The sequence below is a fragment of the Branchiostoma lanceolatum genome, chromosome 12, assembly GCF_035083965.1.
Source record: "Branchiostoma lanceolatum isolate klBraLanc5 chromosome 12, klBraLanc5.hap2, whole genome shotgun sequence".
In the NCBI taxonomy this organism is placed as follows: domain Eukaryota; kingdom Metazoa; phylum Chordata; class Leptocardii; order Amphioxiformes; family Branchiostomatidae; genus Branchiostoma; species Branchiostoma lanceolatum.
The window spans coordinates 7,228,651-7,248,793 of NC_089733.1; the positions used below are offsets into that span (position 1 = coordinate 7,228,651).

General features: G+C 38.6%; 1 protein-coding gene and 2 long non-coding RNA genes across 3 annotated transcripts; 2 read left to right on the top strand and 1 right to left on the bottom strand.

The window, feature by feature from the left end:
* The first annotated feature begins 1,721 nt into the window (after positions 1-1,721).
* Positions 1,722-11,487, top strand: LOC136445989 (protein arginine N-methyltransferase 1-like). The gene is made up of 10 exons (XM_066444248.1): positions 1,722-1,835; positions 2,833-2,979; positions 4,593-4,748; positions 5,200-5,263; positions 5,996-6,141; positions 6,629-6,716; positions 8,006-8,121; positions 9,199-9,340; positions 10,003-10,115; positions 10,797-11,487. The coding sequence occupies exons 2-10, from the start codon at positions 2,878-2,880 to the stop codon at positions 10,917-10,919; spliced, it is 1,050 nt and encodes a 349-aa protein (XP_066300345.1). The 5' UTR covers positions 1,722-1,835; positions 2,833-2,877; the 3' UTR covers positions 10,920-11,487.
* Positions 3,048-3,686, top strand: LOC136445990 (uncharacterized). The gene is made up of 2 exons (XR_010757482.1): positions 3,048-3,493; positions 3,551-3,686. It is a non-coding gene; the product is annotated as an uncharacterized lncRNA (long non-coding RNA).
* A 926-nt stretch (positions 11,488-12,413) lies between the features above and the next one.
* Positions 12,414-14,216, bottom strand: LOC136446262 (uncharacterized). The gene is made up of 3 exons (XR_010757543.1): positions 13,980-14,216; positions 12,898-13,110; positions 12,414-12,496 (listed from the first exon to the last, which is right to left on the bottom strand). It is a non-coding gene; the product is annotated as an uncharacterized lncRNA (long non-coding RNA).
* Between the last annotated feature and the right edge of the window lie 5,927 nt (positions 14,217-20,143).

Below are 20,143 nucleotides of genomic sequence, written 5' to 3' on the forward strand. Positions count from 1 at the left end.
CATACGAGGGACTAATGCGTTTTTAAATCGTTTTGTGAAAGTTTTAGGTACGCAGGCACACGCAAAGCACGGCCCAGTACGTCTGATATATTTGAAACTACCGAAAACTTTCATGCGAACGCTGTTCCGCAGCTCAGACGTTATAAGAACGCAGTCCACACGTCCGACATCGGTCGAGTAAGGTACGAGCGCGCTTTGTGTTTGCGCTCCGGATCCAAACGCGATAATGCGCTTCTATTGCCGCACGATCTCTGCGCAGCGACCACATCGCGTACTTGCAGCGCAGATACCACGCACGATGATCGAATGTATAGCGAATAAGAATATACGTCACGATTTAGTGTCGTTCGTCCTGCGATCGGGCAGCGCATTGTACGTACCAGTAGCGTATGACAAACGCACAGATAACGTGCGGATAGCGTGCATATAGCGTACTCGACGAACATCCGGGGAACATTCCAGATTTGGTATTCCATTGGTCGGGTCGGGTACTCAATTTAGTTAAGGGCAGAGAGGAAACAAACACAGCCAGCAAAGTGTACATAACTTTTGACTTAAATAATCATTGAAATGCCCCACACAAATGTGCCCATTTTACATACACATAAAAGTTACTTGTGGAGGCGTCTTATAATAACAGTTTTCGTAACTACTGATATCAACGCATCCAAATTCACAGGATAAATAATGGCTCTGAATGTCATGGCGTGTTCCAAAAGTAAAATTGGTGTCCCTGTTACATATATACAAAAGGTCCAACTTGTCGTCAGTTATGGAGGCGTCTTCCCATGCTAATATCATTGGCATTAGTCGGAAGTGCGTCGGGCATGCGGTCGGCAGACGTTGTGTGCGTCCATAAAACGCTCAGCATACGCACCTGATACGCAGCGGATAACTGTATTGCGCACTTCATATGCAAATCACACGTGTCTAATACGCCGAATTCCTTACTCATACGCTATATGTGCGCCGCGCATAACTCAAGAAATTTGATATTTTGAGGCCACAACTGCGTATTGTCAAAATTTAATACGGAACGCACACGGAATTGCTTATACGCACAAGTGTGACAGGGGCTATACCTAGTATGGGCGATACATGAAAATAGTACATCAACGTATGAAGACAACATCATTATTTTAACTGCAGTTTACAAACAGATCGACAGGGGACACTGTACCATTTCTCATGGTAGTGCCATACAATCCGTTGAAAAATAAATCGTCGACAAATAGAGTAGGACGACCCGGTTTATTTTTCTCCGTTGTTTATTTTGGCTTTTAATCAATCAGTGTTCCTTTGTAAAATTCGAGTACTGAATTTCTGAAGGTATAGAGCAATAATATATGTATACTATGTATGTATAAGTTTCCACGAAACAACATTCACCAAAAGTCTTCAAATAAATCTCTCTTCAAATTGTTTGTCCTAAAACCAGAAGCTTCGCATCATATCACTTGTTTTCTTCCGTTTTTTTAATGACATTGTTATCGTTGTCTGTCAAATGTCCAACACTCCCACAATATTTCAAATCAACTGCTGAAATATTCACTACTTATTTGTTTATTCATTTATCATTTATTTATTATGCTTTTCCAACACAGTGGAAGGCACGGCGGAACAGCTGCTCTTTGGCAAAGGTATTTTTTACGGCCCCATACCGACTACTCTCTGATTGGCTGAAACATTTGGGTCACGAGTTATACTCCGATTGTCTTAAACAGTAAAACAGGTTATACCACCACTTAGACAAGTCATAGACCGACACATATATAAAGCAATACCGCGACCTATTCACTACACGTCCTTGGTACGGAGAGCCACGATAACTTGAGGTAAGTCTCGTTACTACTATTGAAAATTTATAAATCCATGCCCAGAATACTATCCGTATTGAATCAAGAATATTTGTAGATGGGTTTTGCACGTCGTATTAGAGTCACATTCAACTTAAAATCTAGTAAGTCGTAGCCCCAATGCGATCGTCGCCCTGTATATATGACATGTTGTACCACGTGCTGATAAGTTGATTTTAACAAAGGTTCTAAGAAGTTCTAAGAAGATTTGATATGGATTCAGCGTATTTTAGAATTCAACATGATATATTCGGTGACAACTGCAACTTGTATTAAACTGTGCAAGCGATCCATAGACTATATTGAAGTTTGTACGTTGTGTAGGCTTGACTGGTCGTATTTATGCCAATTTCACCCTCAATTGCAAAGCTAGTTTGTTTGTCGTGGCAGCCGTATTGCGGTCGTCGCACTATATTTGAAATATAAGTATGTATTGAATATGATATCATATTTGGCGACAACTGCAACCTGTGTCTTACTGTAGCACATCTATAACTATGAACGATAGTTTTTTTAAGGCAAATTCTGTCCAATTCAAAAGGCTTTGGGGTCAAGTTGCTAGCCTTTTTTACATGAATCTAACGACGTTGGATTATCATTATTATCTAGTTGGATCTTACAGCTTTCTAATTTCTATAAATGTAGCTTTGGTAGACAACTCTGCCAGAGTACAGAAGTAGAAAAAATCAAGTACTATTTGCAGGTCTTAGCCTTTTCGAATTCGGTGAGAAATTGTCGATGAGTCACAAAATTGTCTACGCAAGTTTTCAAATTGTCTGAAGGGTTGTCTGGCATACCAATTACTTGATTTGTCTAACGCTTGTCTTAAATTACGTCTTTTGGAACAAGCAGATGATCTTATTTTGTATGTTACTTTGATTTCCATCTTTTGCACTTGTATGTTATTGTTGATTGTATGTTGATTGTATTATTGTTGATTGTATGTTGATTGTATGTTATAACATTCGCGTTACAGAATTCTGTACAGTTCTTCGCATCAGAAGTCGTAAACAACATCACCATGGTGAAGGTTAACGGTAACGACGCTCTGGCCAATGGGAACCACGAGGAGATATTCAAAGAGGACGGCATCAGTGCCTACGCTCGACCCGATCTTCATCAGGTATATTTTTACTCACAATATCTTTAGCCTAGATTGCACAAAATGGGCTTTGTCTGCCCCCCCCCCCCCCCTAAATAGCCCCTAAGTTGGTATCTCGCTGGACTTGCGGTACGTTTTTGACCTCGCTTCATCGATAAAAAAGACGAATATTTTAGGCGTTGCGCGTTTTTGTTGTAATCTTAATCATACTCCCATGATATTTCCATTATAATATTGCATGTCAAATACGGCGGAAGGCGCTGTTTAAAGAGGCCACCAAATTCCATCCAAAGTTCTCTATGTTTACAGACAAAAAGAAAACCTACTCTCCTCTTAACATCACAAAATCCTCACATCACAGAAAAAGTGGGATCATTCGTCTTCCACTGTCACGGAAAAAGAAGCCGAACCCAAATAAGATAGAATTTAGTGCTAATATTTAGACTAGAATAGTAACATGCTATATTGTTACCAATTGTCTACCCGTCCTTCCATGTTACATGTACTTGCAATTAGCCTACGGGCAAGAGAACTTGCAATAAACTTATTCTAAAGTCAATGGTATCACAAATCCAACATGGGTCACAGCGAGGTTACCAAAGTGCCACTGTCCATGGGTAAAGCTGTTTGCAATGGCAGAGACAACGCTCATGCATTTTGTGCAATCTAGGCCATACCACTTGTAGTCTGATATCCATGTATAAGGCGAGGACCAAGATGATTTTCAATGGAAGGCACAATGTGAGAGTGAAGTGTAGTAATCAATTAAAAAAAATCTCAGCAATCGCTGTGAAATATGGTACCTTTATGGTAGTGACATTTACTGACACTGTTAAGCACATTTGAGTACTAACCATACTTTGAGCATTTTAAACCCGCGCAAAAACGTGCCGTACGATGATCCCTTAGTTTCGCGAGCCTACAAAAACACCGGTGACGATTTTCAGTGAGTTCTCCCATCACAACGACAGCGTATTTTTGTATCATGGACGTCGCTATACATATTGTGATATATATAGTGTTGTTTCAACTAATCATGTATAGAAATGACTAAATAGATATACTTTCAAAATTCAATTTTTCGGCCCCTAACATGGTTTCCTTTAATACCACTGCGGTGAATTAGATGGTAGACCGACCGAGGTATATGGAAAGGAACTTTTGAAATGGGTTTCTTTGCTTAGCACATATGAGAAAGAATTAATACCATAGTTGAATTATTACATCCCAGTATAACTGAACTAGTGGCCGTAATTCTTGCACTGTGTAGTCCAAGAGCTAAGCTAGTGCAGAAAGAGAGATATGAGAGGATTCAACTTTAACTGTTTTTAGATGTGAGTATATATACCGCAATATTTCTGCAGTGAACTAGTCAGTATATAAAACCGAGGTAGTATATGAAAAAAATGGAATTGTTTTCTCTACATAGCACTTGTGGGAAAGAATATGATATTGAAATTACACACTTGAGTGACCTAACCCCCTGTCGTAGATCACAGCTGCGCAACCGTGTGGCCCAAGGACTTAACGCAGAAATGGAGATGTGCGCCACCACATACATCACTAATGGTGTCAGAAGGGTTTTAACTTGTACTATTAATGCGATTATAACTCACAATTGTTGCTGTTTTCAGGGTCTGTTGGAAGATAAGACCCGTACAGACTTCTACAAGAACACCATCCTCAAGAACAAAGATCTGTTCGAGGGAAAAATTGTCTTAGACATCTCGTGTGGTCTCGGCATGATGTCATTGTTTGCAGCCAAGGCTGGTGCAAGGAAAGTTATCGGGGTAAGAGTGTACAAATATACTTAACACATACAATTTTATAATACAATGCTAAACTTTCTTCCAACACTGAGGTATTCACGGATTGAATTTTCAACGACAACTGTCGCCTTTTTTAGGATCAACAAAGTTTCCTCTTTGTTGGAAGAAAGTTTAGCATTGTTTTGTGATTACTACCAACACAGATGAGCTTTCGTTATAAATTTTCTTTTGTTTACAAATAACGTTTTCTTTCGTGAACGATATGTTGGTTTCATAATTGGATACCTTATTCAGTCAATTATCATTCGCAATATCATATATGAATCGAAAGTTATCAAAGTGTCTTTTCATTCTATACTACTATTTTGTGGACGATCCTTTTCGAACTTTCGTGGTAACTAAGAATATGCATGATATGATTTCATACATAATAAGAACTACGTTTAGATTTGTATCTCTTTGTCTTTCGTAGGTTGAGCAAAGTGCCGTGGCGGATCAAGCAATGGAAATCGTGAAGGATAACGGGCTTGAGAACGGTGAGTGCTTACATTCTAATGGTAGATGGTTACTGAGTGAATATCTTGAGAAAAAACAAAATTTGCATAGGATATACATGGTTATCTGCTGTATTATACACGTTAATTGTGTTAGTGTGTTAGAGGCAAAAATGTTAGATACATATAGCTAAGCTTGTACACAGAAATAAATATGCATGAGAAAGATGAGAATCTGCCTAGTGTCGTAATGGGCTAAGCCGCTGGATGGCGTTGTGGCATGTTTAATTATAGGTTTGCGTAGCAAAACCTTGTTGGATCCGCTGGCATGTGTGGTGGCCGCCATCTTGATTTTGTGACGTCGCAGGGTAGCCATACCATTTCATCGGGAGGGGTACCGGTGTTTTGGGTCACTAACGTTCTCTCTATTTTCAACAAATCGGCACACAAATATCACACATTCAACTCAAATAAAAAGAAAAATTCAATACCAACTTATATTTATTTGAGTTTTTATCCTCCTTCCAGTGTGTTAAAAGATCATGATGAAGCTACTTATGTACTACTTCAAGACTAGAGCTTCTCGTAAAAGAACCCAACGCTTATCGAGACTTAACAAAAAGAGTAGGAGTGACCTGGTGTGTTTGGCCAACAATTGCCACATTGCACTAATAACTAACGAAAAAGCGCCATGCTTCGTCCACAGTCTGAGGTTCGACCGCTTAACCATTCACTGATTGGTCAATACTTAATCAAATCATCTTCTTCCTCTAGTGATTACCATAGTGAAGGGGAAGCCTGACGAGATAGAACTGGCAGGGGAAGAGAAAGTTGACATCATCATCAGCGAAATCATGGGGGTGGGTCTGATCCACGAAACCGGCATACGGTCACTTCTGGATGCAAGAAACAGGTTCCTGGTGAGTTTGTTCGTTTGTTTGTTTGTTGACTGCTTGGTTAGTAGATAGATCTATTAGACATGTATACGTAGCAAATAAGTTACGATAACTATTGCTGACCGTCCTTCCTTATATCATAACAGGTAGTTGTGGAAAGTATCTAACTAGAATAGTGTGGGCTAATGATTTGAGATTGCTATTAGACTATGTACAATGCACTCTATCAAAAGTTTTTTTTGGGCAGAAAAAAATCAAAGCGGTATGTCATCGATGTTTATGGATGATTTTCAGAATGATATGAACTTAAGAAATGATATGAATAATGTTACAAGTGCAATACATATGGTAATTACCGTAAAATGTTAGAGCAATGTATGATTATATGGCAATAAAGGGTTAAGTTTTTACATTGCAAAGTTATGACACGAGACTATGAAATAAAGTTCAGCGGCGGACATGGAAATCTAATCATTTCTTAAAATTAATAATCTTGTCCTTTTTAATGTAGAAACCTGGCGGTCTTCTTCTGCCCGACAAGAACAACCTCTATATCTGTGGTGTGGAGGCCACGAAGCTTCATGAAAGACATATTGGATGTAAGTTCTGTTTTGTTTACCTTAAGGTATTGTCTAAGGGTGGCTGAGGAATTTTGGGATGTTTTTGAAAAAACCCTTTCTTAAGCTTTATAAACCTTCCTCAACCTTAATTTTTTTTCAGGTAGTACTTTATAGCAAGGTGATAATTTATGCAAATTAGTATGATGTCATGATTACGTCATCAAGATTTATAAGGCCACGCCCTTTTTTATAGCAAAAACCCTCTCCTTGGCTTGTGCTTCGATGTTCATCAATATAACTTTGCAGGAATGTACATGGTAGTAATACTAAAAGAATGATGCGTGGCAACGCGAATATTTTGAAATATCGATTTTGGGCGTTTTTTTTTCGCTCCGTTTCTTCTTCCTTTTCTTCTTCCGTTCCAAACGAATAAGTTCAATGCCCTGGACTAGTACGATGGTTACTGATAAAGTAGCAGACACCATGTGGTGTTTGTTATCTCCATGAAAAATGGAGATATAGTTTTGGGTGTGTCTGTCTGTCTGTTTGTTTGTCTGTTTGTGTTTCCGCACTACTCTAGTCAGCATAACTGAAGAATATCTGACTGGATTTCGATAATATTTGGTATATGGGCGGGTGTTGTGAAGCCGAAATGCAAGGTCGATTTTGGGAAACCTGGTATGTGACCTTGGTACTGCAGCAAAAATTTTTGTATCTCTTGACCTGGACGTGCTATGGTCTTGCTTTTTGGGTGGCAGATAGCTTGTGATGTAATGAAGACGTGGTGTGGGTTTGGGCCCCCTAGCAGCTTGCTCTGGAACTGCATGGGTGTTATCGTGAAAATCTTCTAAGGAGAATAACTGAACAAAGGAACGACGGATTTCCATGATATTTAGTATGCAGGTAGCTTAGACAGAGATGTACACAATGAAGTGCAAATTATGTTAGTTAGGACTTTATTTCTATATAATGTAGAAAGTGGCAGGACAGAGCTGGAGGGACTGGTCAGTGGTCACCATATAAATGAATGTGTTTCAGTAAGAATAAATCTCTTGGTTGTGTAAAAAAGAGTCTTTTTATTCAATGATAAATAGAGCTGTAGATTGTTAGGCTGAACCGTGTGAATGTAAACCGTATGTGTTTGCCTTCCTAGTTTCATTCTTATTTAGCACACTTCCATGTCCTGAGCTTTCTTGTCTTATTTTGTCTTGATTTGTTAATTGAAATACCACAGCTTGTTCAATGATATTTGATACAAAAGTGGTTGTATTCATTTACCCATGCAACACTGTGTCATGACGATAAGTTGTTGAAATTATGTATTGCAGATTGGAACGACGTCTACGGGTTTGATTTTTCCGAGATGGGCAAGCACGCTAAGTCCTACGCTTGGCACGTACCTCTGAAAGGAAGACAAGTCGTCACAGAACCCGCTCTTCTCAAGGTGAGTTACTGTGTTCCCGGAAATTGCCATACTGTATTCCTGGAAAAAATTGTTTTTATGAAAGTACATGCGAGTTGTTGATGAAGGCTAGACATGCGAGTCATACTCCTATACAGTCGGTTTGAGCTGTCAGCCTGTCAGCCAATCAGAGAATAGCGTAGATGATTTCTTTAGGTGAAGCCGATTCTCTGATTGGCTGACAGCTGGTTAGAGGACACGGTTAGAGCTATCAGTCTGTCAGGCAATCAGAGAATAGCGTAAATGATTTCTTTAGGTGAAGCCGGTTCTCCGATTGGCTGCCAGCTGGTTAGAGGACACGGTTAGAGCTATCAGCCTGTCAGCCAATCAGAGAATAGCGTAAATGATTACTTTAGGTGAAGCCGATTCTCTGATTGGCTGACAGCTAATTAAAGGACACGCCCACGAAAGTGGAAACCTCAGCCTGGTGTAGCAGAGCCTCCACATGATGTATTGTACAGGCCTCAGGAGAGGCTCTGCGTATGAGAATGATACGAATATACGAGTTCAAATCACACGTCCAAGTTATTCAAAAGGCCACAATAGTTTGGCAGTTATCATAAACGAAAACAAAATCCAACATAAGAACCGACTAAGAAATCAAATCAGGAACCCTGTTTAATACTACAGACGTTGTTATTGAGTGCCAGTCTTAAATAGAATTTATTTGTGATTATTTCAAAATGATCACCAACGTATTAAGTGATGCGCAAGAAAATGGTATCTTAATATATGATGTCATGTAAGAACGAACATATAATAGACAAGATATGTATACGTAGTCATGTTTCCAAATGTTTCAAAAAGAGAGAAGAACCTACTAGGTGATCAACATTAGTTTAGCAATAGTTCTCAGCTTGTCTATCTTTTAGTTTTTCAATGTTAGAATGTAGCTGCTTATCAATTCATGTTTTGCATTATGCTTCTTATAGACCACATGTGGTCACATGTGTATTTAGCCCATCTGGGCAGGAATATGCAATAAAGACTATCATTAAAGACTATTAATATTTGGAGATACTTGTTAAATGACATTTTCTACAATGTCTTTTTTCTCAGGAATATGACTGGTCTACCTGTGCTGATGGCGACATCTTCTTCTCCACGCCCTTCACTCTCAAGTGCAAGAAGGACGACAAGATCCACTCCCTTGCCATCTACTTCGACATTCAGTTCAACAACTCGGACACACTCTCCACAGGTAATGTGTTCAAGCAGTTGCATCGTCTTAAAGGCACCCAGAGCATTTGATGAGGCTTGAAAACTGGAAATATTCTAGTTGCTGTAATGTTTATGAAATTTACAAGGTTTCAAAAATACCTTTCACTGTTCTACTTCTACTCTAGTAACTGAAAATAGGGTACGCTGTTGCTGTACTTTGTGTATACATGCTTTAATTTAAAGGCACCCAGAGCATTTTATGAGGCTTGAAAACTGGAAATATTCTAGTTGCTGTAATCTTTATGAAATTGACATTTAATGCCACTGTTTACCACATTTGCGTGCGGATTTCTTATGAAAAGTGCTCAAAAGCGGCACAAAAATATGCTACATGGTGATCTTTTAGTTTCACGCACCTAGTGTAAATAGACCGATACTATAGCCCTGCCTACCTCCGTCAAAACGTAGAAATACAAAATTGAAACATAAAGGTGCAAATATTTGACGGACATGCAGTCACTCGCTAGCGACATTTTATGGTACTGCAAGGGAACTTTTACAAGAGACCACTGTCGCCTTCGCAACGTCTTTTTACGTTGCCAATCTTGATGTGATTGAAAGCTGAATTCTTGATTGAAAACCTTTTTCATTGGTGTGGCTACTAATCCAATTAAATCATATCCTTTTCACTAATTTGATTAGGTCCAGAGGCCGACTCTACTCACTGGGGACAGCTCGCCTTTCACCTGGACAAAGCACTGGATGTTAAAGAGGGGGACGAGATCCAAGGAACCTTCTCTGTGAAGCCACATGGGGTAAGGACATGTCATACTGACATCGTTGATGTTTTCTCATTTCATTGAAAAAATGATGGACCTGTATACACATGTTTCGCAGTGTAAAATTCACTCTTGATTTTTTTTCGGCCAAACCAATTGTAAACGTTTATTTTCGGCTTAGAACATGTTTGTAAGTCGTTTTACACGATTTCCAATTGAAATCCGAGACTTTAGCGAGAAAAAAATTGAAACCCGTTTTATATCACACACAAAACGGTAGACATACATGTATAAGGGTTCATTTTCACAAGATCCTCTCTCAATCAAGATATGGATCAAATAGCTAAACTAGAAATATAAATCTTTATTGACACAACAAAAGTACAACGACTTTCGTAAGGTCTTCTACAACTATACATGCAAACAAACAAGTGGGTACAAAAGAATTAACCTTTGCACAAGTTTATGAGTAATTGAAAATGTTGAGTTTGACGTTACATTATTGTTTAAGAATGCTCAAGCAACAGACAGATATCCTTTTCAAATTTGAAATACATATCGATATCAGTATATTGCGATGTTTTTTGGGTTAAAGCAAATTTGCTTGGTTATACATACTGTACATGCTATAGACTATTGCTGTATTGTCAGTGGGGATATGTTTTTCTTAATAAAGCATTTTCATGTATTCATATATTTATTCTATGTTTTAAATAGGAGTGGGACTTGGAGTTCCAACTGAAGATAGACTACAAGGAGACGTCGTTCACCAAGGCGTACTATCATTACTGCCCGGTCTCACCCAACGGTTCACATCTCATGTACACCACTGACGAGTAACTCCAGCGGCCAATGAAACGGCAGATTCTTTTATACAATAACTTGTAATGACATACGATTTGTAAGGCGTTGGCGTTCATTGGCTAAGCAATCAATGCCATTATAGCGGATTACCAATCAGCTTTCATTAAATTTTTTACAATATAGATTGCCATTGGTGACACTGTAACGTTTCTCTAAAGTGGTTTATATGTATATCCACGTGTCATAAATCGTTACTTACTTGTAAGGAAGTCTAGGCTGAATTAAGTTTGTGTACACATGCAAGTAATGTATCGATAGCTGCAACAAATAACGCCTATTTCTGCCAAAAATGTCACATTTACAGTCATTTATGACCCTATGACAACATAACCTGTAAAAGAAAACAAAAATGCATTATTCTGAGGTACTTTAAAAAATCCGAATGTTTCTTTAATTCATGATCACAATCTACATTTATTGACTTTTATGATTTTTGTACATTGTAATATCATTCATTTCATGAACATCTACCGGCTATTAGATAAGTGAAATTGTCTGCTGCATGTAATTTCAAAATAAATAAAAATCAACATCCATCATCTTATGATTTGTACCTTTAATTCTTGTCCGGTCGGTTTTGCTTCGGGGTTTCTTCTCCGCCGTCTACGAACATATTTGGAGACACGGTAGACTCCAAACATTAGCAACAGGCCTGCCAAACTGCCAACTGCTATCACGACGATGCTCTGTGTCGTCAGTTGTATAGGTCCTGAGTTTTGAAAAAAGAAAAACAGATCTTCAACTTCAATTGCCCCCAAATAACCCCGCTAGGGGCAAAGTAGGGGGGGAGGATCGAGGTCCCAGGCTAAGGCGGGCAGGCCTCCAGCCTAGCGCGGAATGACTCAACGATAGGAGCCGTAACAACCGTGCCAGGCAGGGCCAATGAGGGCGTTCCACTCGGGTATGGTGCGGGGGAAGAATGAATGTTTGTAAGAGTCTGTCCGGGCGTAAAGTGGTTGAAATTTGAGCATGTGGCTCCCCCTGGTGCGCCCCTGAGCTGGTTTCAGTAGACTATATGTGTTAATATTGTTGTAGTTATTGACTAGCTTATAGAAAAAGGTGAGGCGGGCGTTCCTCCTCCTTTCAGAGAGAAGGGTCCACTGCAGGTCATTGAGCAAATAGATAGTTCTATTAAGGAGACCTTTTCGGTACAGAATGTGTCACTGATAGATTTAAAAACAAGACAAAATAGGATGCAACATATGACAATATTGCTGATAACTGGAATGAGCATTCTACATATTATATCAGAAATTTCTAATTGTTGTAAACAATGAAAGTTGTTAACAATGATGTTATAAACTGCATAGCTTTTATCGCCCATAATCATAAGGAAAAAAGAAGAAAGAAGATAGCATTTGACTTTCCTCATCGCCTATATATCCCCCCTCGTCTCTTTGCAGTCATAACAGAGAAACCTTAAGTTGATAAATGTAGAAGACAGAGGAAATAAAGAAAACGTAAATATTTACCTGTTTCACGTATATTCGTCGTGAAATTCCGCATCATGTGTGTAGATGCGATAATACTCGTTGTGGGTGGAGGGAGGGTCACTACAAACCAAGGAGGAAAAAATAATATTGAAACCTTTACTTCTATACATGTACTTATGTCATACCTGGGCCGCGAAAACGTTCGATACGGGTGTTCCAGATAGACCGTGTGATAATTTTCCGTATCACACGGGGTTCTAAGTTGCATCACACGGGCTTCCATAGAATATTTAGAATGCATTTCGAGCGCGCCGGTTGCGCCGCCGTCGAAAATTCCAGTACCGGATTCGGAGGTTGGAAACAGTGTTCGGGAACGGCCGTCGGGCGATCATAACCGCGGTCGGGCTGGAACCTCGGGTGATACGGAATACCCCGTGTTGTATTCTATATATATATTCTTCGCAACATCATGAAACGATATACAAATACTAGTAGTAAATAATATCAGCCCGATATCCTACCTTCGACAGCATCGCCCCAAAACACGGCCACATTTTCTGGTGTACATCTACCATTGCCGACACATCCACCCTGCTCGCCAAAGGCGGTCCCTTCAAACACGTCCACGAAATTCTGCTGTACGGATTTTGTGACGTTTTCTTCTTCCTTCACGAAATTGTCAGCAAAGTACTGCTGTCTTAGTCCTTTGTGGTGCATTTTGTAACTCCGTAGTTCTATAGAGACAAACATGAAAAGTGTTTGTGTAGCTTGGAAGGGACCGCTAAATGGACTTTCCTTTGCCACACATGGATAAGCCGTCAAAAATAATCACTTAAAAACACATGTATCTACATTTCAAACCTCAAATCTTTACCACCCCTGCAAAGCCGGATTTGTCAGGTTGCTTTAGTTTAGCTATAGGTAAAAAAAAAAGCAGTTCAACTCCAGCATTTTAACGAGCTAAAGACAGAAGTTTCAGATGAGACCAGGATTTCACCCCCCATCCTAATACATTAGTCCAACCATAAGAGAAGGGTTCAGAGGTCAATATTCACTTTCTTCTGTCCTTCCTAGCAGAAAACTGGACAATTCTGACCAACATTTGACCAGGAAAAAAATTATTTTTAGCAAAATACTAAAGGGTATGCAGCCTGCACTCTACTGCGCAACTCTATTAGCTGGTCCCTCCCCAGCTATGGGTCATCCTGGTTCTCATGCACAACTCCAGTTTGATCCGAGCAAAACCATACTTCCAATTCTCCAAGTAACATTTTACACCACTTCCGCCTTATATGCTACCACTCTGCAATTTTCTCAAAACTGTGGACGCACACCATGACAAACAAACAAACAAACAGGCACGCGGCTTACCGATTATAATCAGCCTCCGTTGCAGGCTCTGAACCGGCTTTTTGGGGGGCTAAATGATACAGTTTTTGCAGCCAGGCCGTAACTATCAGCCAACCCCGTAACTGATAGTTACGGGCTGGCTGCAAAAAGTATATTATTTAGCCCCCCCAAAAGCCGGTTCAGAGCCTGCAACGGAGGCTAGATTATAATACTAAGTACTCTCATTTTAACGGAGCTATGGCAAGCGAATTACCTAAACAGTCGGGCCACCTTATAGAACTTTTGGTAGAAGTCGTTGTCCACAGTCCCGAGGCACCGCAGACGTACAGTTGGGCAGGCTGGGAATCGAACTCGAACTCTTGGTTACAGAAAACGATGCAAAACTGGCCGAACAACCACCGGTCACAGGCTAGTGCACCGTTTTTAGGTGGGCTCCACATTGGGCATTTCGATGCTGCAAATATCAAATAAAAGAATAAAAGACATCTATTAGTACATCATACATGTCCTTTTAATAAGGGTCGCAAGGCCAGCCACCATTGGATAGAGACGGGGGGCGCCATAAACTTTCTGCATATTTTGAACCACTGTTTGCTGCGTCACGTGTTCTATTTGGGTAAAGCGACGTCATAGAAACCGTGAATTGCTCATTCCTTTACAAATAATTGTGCTATTCTTCGAAAATTCTTGTGTGTCCCGTTTTTCTTATTGCGTTGGAAAAATACAGTCCAATCCTGGATTACAAATCCAAAGATTACAAAGTGTCTTTTTTCGAGACAGTGCAAGTATGCATATTCATCCGTAATTAATAAAGGAACGTTTCCTTCAACGATATACGTACGCCTAACTGTCACAGTGAAGAGACATTCCGTTGTATTCCCGTTACGGTCCTCGGCCCAACATCGGACCCACACCGTCCCCCAGAAGAACCGGTCGCCCGGGTCGCGGTCACACCGGCCCGTAACACCCTCTGACGTCATGTTAAACACCGGTAACGGCCAGGTCACAACAACACTCTCTCTACTGGTCTCTACTCGGATGTCATTGCACGGTGACGCCATGTTTTCCGCACCTACACCTACTATGTGAAAATACTTCTTATACTATTGAATCCATATTTAGTTCAACTTCTTGCGTCATGACATTAAAAATTGAGAAAGACGGTTGCTATCATACACCATTCAAGATGCAATGTATGAATGGCTCTTAACTTGTTTACAGTACACTTCTATGTTGTATTAAATGTGTTCTTAAAACCCTTAAGCTGCCAGTCCCGACTTAATTAGGGATACAGAAATATGCCTTGTGTGCTGGACCCGGTTATAACCGGGATAGGGTATTCCCCAGAACAAAACAGCTTTGCGTGCGTGTAGCGCGTGAAGCCGGGATGTTAGCGCCGCCGGGTGTTTCGTGATGGAGGTCAGGGGTCAAACATTATTGATTTTTACTTGGCTAAAAAACCTGGCAGCTTAAGGGTTAAGCTTGCTTGTTCTTAAAATATGACGAAAGATTTCTTTGTGCCCTTTGTCTTTACTAGTCCAATCCCAGTCAAGTTAAGTATGAACACAGTCTGAAATTGACATACGAAACTGTACAAGGTAGTTTAAAATATGTAAAAGTATTTTGAGCACTCAAATCAAACAAACACTTAAAACTTACCTGTTACGAGAATGATGTGACCTAGACAAACATTCACTATTACGCTGTGCACTGTCTTCAGAGAGAACGGTTTGTTGCTCGTAGCCATCTTTTAGTGTCCTTACAACACAAGGTTTCAATATATCTGCTGTGCATTATGAGAAGTAGTGTCCTGTGAAACCGGAAGTTCCTCTTTCTATGTATTGTATTTACCCTGAATCATGGTACTTCCCAGGACTGATCCATTTGTTAGTGGGGGTGTGAAAAAGATGTTGTGATGCATATGGCAACGGAAACTTGTTTTTGTCCAAACCATTTTTGCCGTGTTCACACTCGGCAAGATCTATATATGCGAATCAATTCGCATCAATTTTTGTTCAATTCGAATAGTTATCAATTCTTTTGCGGTTCACACCTGCCATTGAAGCCGCTCTTGCGTTCCTACACAAGTTCGCAGAATATAGTTAATCTCCAAGCAGATCTGCACGGTGCCAAAAATCGTATATGCTACACAGAGAAGCTCCAGTCAGCCAGAGTAGCTACGGTGCGGACTGGAGCTTCTCTGGCTAGCATATACGATTTTTGACACCGTGTAGATCTGCTTGGAGATTAGACTACAGTACATTGTATTTATCCGCAACCCCCAGGGTTTACGACATGAATACATGAAGCAGTACGTATACGGTCGAAAGTCTTGAAGACCTAGTCGAAAGTTGCATGTGAGAGAAATCCATTTGCAAACTGTGCTGTGTGGAGAAGGAATATATCGGCTGGGACTGTATGATTTGGATTGTGAGGTTTTTCCAGATTTCGTGACGTCATAGCTATTCGCATTGAGCCAAATTGCGTGTTCATACTTACGTATGAAACGCTGCTGGTTAATTCGATCCAATCCACCCAGAGAGGACTGGATCAATTCGAATCAATCCCGAATTGAGCTGTTCACATTTAGCAAAATCTATTCGAATTGATTCGCATAGATCTTAGTTACGAAACACAGTAGTGTAAAATAGCATGTTATAATGTTTGGTAATCATCAAAATATATCTAATTTATTTGGTCATAGTTCCTGTGGAGTAGAAATTAAATGGAAGTAACAATTTTTTTTTGCATCTTGAACATGGCTCAGTTTTATTCCATGTAATATCTTTACCTAAAGTTGGTGTCAGCAAAATTGAAGCAGCCCTTCAAAACTAAAAACCTTTTCAACGACACTTCGAATATTTACTAGGGGTAAGTCCCGCTAATAAGAGTAATGCAGTAGTATTGTGCTGCATTCACCAATGTTAGGCCACACCAATTTAATTTTTTGGTTAACAGTTTTTTTTTTAAATTTTAGCACAAGGACATCATTAAAACAGAAGGCTTGGGTGAAAACTTGCACCTGACCCTGGAAACTGTGTGCACCAAAGTACAAACTTTCCTCTGCGATTCTGTTTTCATGTTGATTTTCCAATCTAGCATTTTTTTAATTAAAAATCCGTTAACCAAGAAAATTAAATTGGTGTGGCCTAAGCCAGGAATAAAGTTGGTGTAAACATTTCATGATAACCCATTGCAATTTTAAGAACCTTTCAAATTGTAACTGTTTGTAAGGCCATGTTGATTTGATAATATGGATGACATACGCGCGTGCATCAATTTTCGTCTGTTATCCATGTAATTAAATCAACATGGCCTAATAAGTTTTTACTGAAAACTGACACGTTTTTCTGATTGCTTTTCTGTCAATCAATTTGGCACTCATTAGTAGAGTATCGACTGGTATTTAAATATTTGCTTGTGATATACATGTAAGCATGTGCTCGGATTGGATCCAAGTCAATCCCAGTTACATTTTTGTATTTTTGTTAAAAAACATGATACAACAAATTTCACATCTTCAAACCATCACCAAGTGTATTTCCAACATTGAAAATCATGTCAAAACTTAGAAAACATAGCTAGAGTACAAAATATATTAAGCAACAAGTTAGTATGCATAAAATTCAAATTTACAGTTATTTTGCAAGTGATTTAAATAGGATGCCTTGAGAAAAAAGCAACATAAAAATTGTATTTTCCTTGTGAATGACATAAAAATGAAATACATTTTTATTACATTATACCAACCTACCTTACTGATAGACTTTATTTAAAGTATGGCTTGCACCAAAAGATTAAAGAGTTTTCTTTCTCAATTTTTAACTCAATGCTTTTAGGGACACAGTGTTCAAAATGGACAACTAAAGCTTAATTTTTGTAAGGTATTGTCTTAATAGACTTTGCTGTTGTATCTTATGGATTATGTTGATAATGATACATGTACATATGGAATTCTTTTTCACTTTAACTTTGAATGAAACTCTACGGTAAATATGTGTACCAATGGTGCGATCATTCAAGTAATGAAATCATAGACAGTCAATACATGTAGCTGACAACAATGGCTGTGGTGAAGAGAAACTGTAGAGTGAGACTCTTACAATGTACCTTGTGGCAAAGACAAACTGTAGAGTGAGACCCTTATCCTAGATAGCATTCAAAGAAAGCATACTATTTTCACATGTTACGATGCAAAAACCGTGTCTTATCAAAGCACTTAAAACCTGCCCTATCTACAAAGAACATTGTATTTCCTTTCATATACAATTGTCTAAATAATTGAACCTTAAATTGACATAGCAACAAAATCTATTATTAGCTCCTTCCACCTTAACATATGTATTACTATTCTTTGTCTATAAGACTATAAGTCTGAGAATCATTCTGGGGCGATATAATTACAATCCTTGTATCGTCTGAGATTACAATGTAATAATCATATTTGATATTTGGCTGGAGGTTGTAGAGAAGGACAGAGCAGAATATTCCTCCACTTATTGATAATCATATTTGACTTGATTGTTTTTTAAAAAAGACCAACATCGAAATGGTTATACATTAAATTTGATTTACATTGTACATGATTGTAATTGGGATACTTTGGTCATTATATATTAAAATATGCTTCTTTCATCAAACAAATCCATGCAAACATTCTAAGATTGTAATATAGAAGTAAAGGGCTTACAAAGTCATGTACATGTATCTGGGGCTGTGGATTGCATTGTTACAAGTTTGAATTAAGCTGCAGAGTTTTACACAGGCTTTTTTCAACAGACTGCGATGTGCCTAATTTTATACAATCTTTTTGTTTCTACACAATTCTATCATTGTCTTAAATGTCAAAAATGTTGATGTGCAAAATTTGTATTTCAAAGGAATTATCACTGTAACCTATCTGAAATTTTCAAGAGACAATGTGATTACAATTATCAACCAGGTCCACAGGCAATGTTAAAGCAGTGTAACTCTATTCTATGCCAAAAATAGTTACTCAAGCAACTGTGGATAAAATTCTAAAACGGTCAATCGTTTCAGATAGCATCTGCTACAAATGTATCTCTCGTCAGTGACTAAGGAAAGATCCGGCATAACATTAGCTCCTAAAACAACAGGAGCTAATTGATTCATTAGCATACAACCTTGTCTTAACTTACTATTCTTTTGAACCATCTGAAATAATCTTCACTTCATTAACATATCTATTCAGAGTTTTTGGTAGAAAACCTGGTTCTACCAATCTTTCCTTAGTCACTGACGAAAGATAGCCGATGCTGTCTGAAACGTCTGACTATTTCAAAATCTTATCCAGTTGCTTATTTTACTTTGATATGCACATACAAGACTGGCCAAGATATTTGCCTCATCAATATGATAGCGTGGAGTGACTGTACAAAAAGAAGGCACATATGATTACTGGTATTCTAGTTATACATGTATGTTTCATAATAATTATTGTATTATCATTTTATGTGGCTTTGCAGAATATTGTCTACTATATGCGGTACTGTGTTAAATTTTTTCACTGTGCGCTAAATGTATTCGTATACAAAATTGTTAGCTGGCCTTTTCCTATTACGAAGAACAAAATTGAATGTGCTCTCATACTTTTTTAATGTAATATTAGGCCACACCAATGTAATTTCTTGGTTAACAGAGTTTTGTTTTCAATTTTAGCAACAAAAAAATCATGAAAACAGAAGGCTGGGGTGAAAACTTGCACCTGACCCTGTTCACACCCTGAAACTGTGTGCACCAAAGTACAAACTTTCCTCTGAGATTCTGTTTTCATGTTGTTTTTCCAAACGAGCATTTTTTTCCATCTTTTTATTCCGTTAACCAAGAAAATAAATTGGTGTGGCCTTACACCAGGAGAATCTATGCAGCATTATAGTAAGACTAAGAGAGATTGAGTGACTCAACAACTTCTTTGTTTGATATACTAAGGTAGCAAAAATCAGTGACAAAATCTTTGGTCAAAAACAATATACAGCTATTGCATTAGACCTTTATGTATAGTTTTAGAAAAATTCTGATTTCGACTGCAATTGAAATTTTCTAGTGGAGATCAACATTTGATGTCACTATTATAGGATCTTCTTCAAAAATTGTGAAAAAGGGCCAAATTTAATGGAATCTCCATTTACGTCATTGTGATTGTGCTTTTTGTATTAGAGCTAAGGACTGTCATCCACAATTATGTATCTTACCATTACAAAAGTATCTAACTAATACATTGTACTATTGTGGGCTTCAACATTTGTTTCTCATGATTGTTTTTTCTATGTGCATTTTTCAGATTCTTTTTGTACAATTTAGCAGTCTTAGTTATTTCTAAGGAAAGTGCCTATACATGTATCTAGTAATTTTTGTACAGATTAACACCTTTTAAAAATATCTAGCCCTCGTTTCTGC

Excerpts from the sequence above, each read along its gene's own strand:
- LOC136445989 (XM_066444248.1), top strand. The coding sequence starts at position 2,878 with ATGGTGAAGGTTAACGGTAACGACGCTCTGGCCAATGGGAACCACGAG. Across the intron at positions 4,749-5,199 it reads GTGCAAGGAAAGTTATCGGG|GTTGAGCAAAGTGCCGTGGC; the intron begins GTAAGAGTGTAC and ends TGTCTTTCGTAG. Across the intron at positions 6,717-8,005 it reads TCATGAAAGACATATTGGAT|ATTGGAACGACGTCTACGGG; the intron begins GTAAGTTCTGTT and ends TATGTATTGCAG.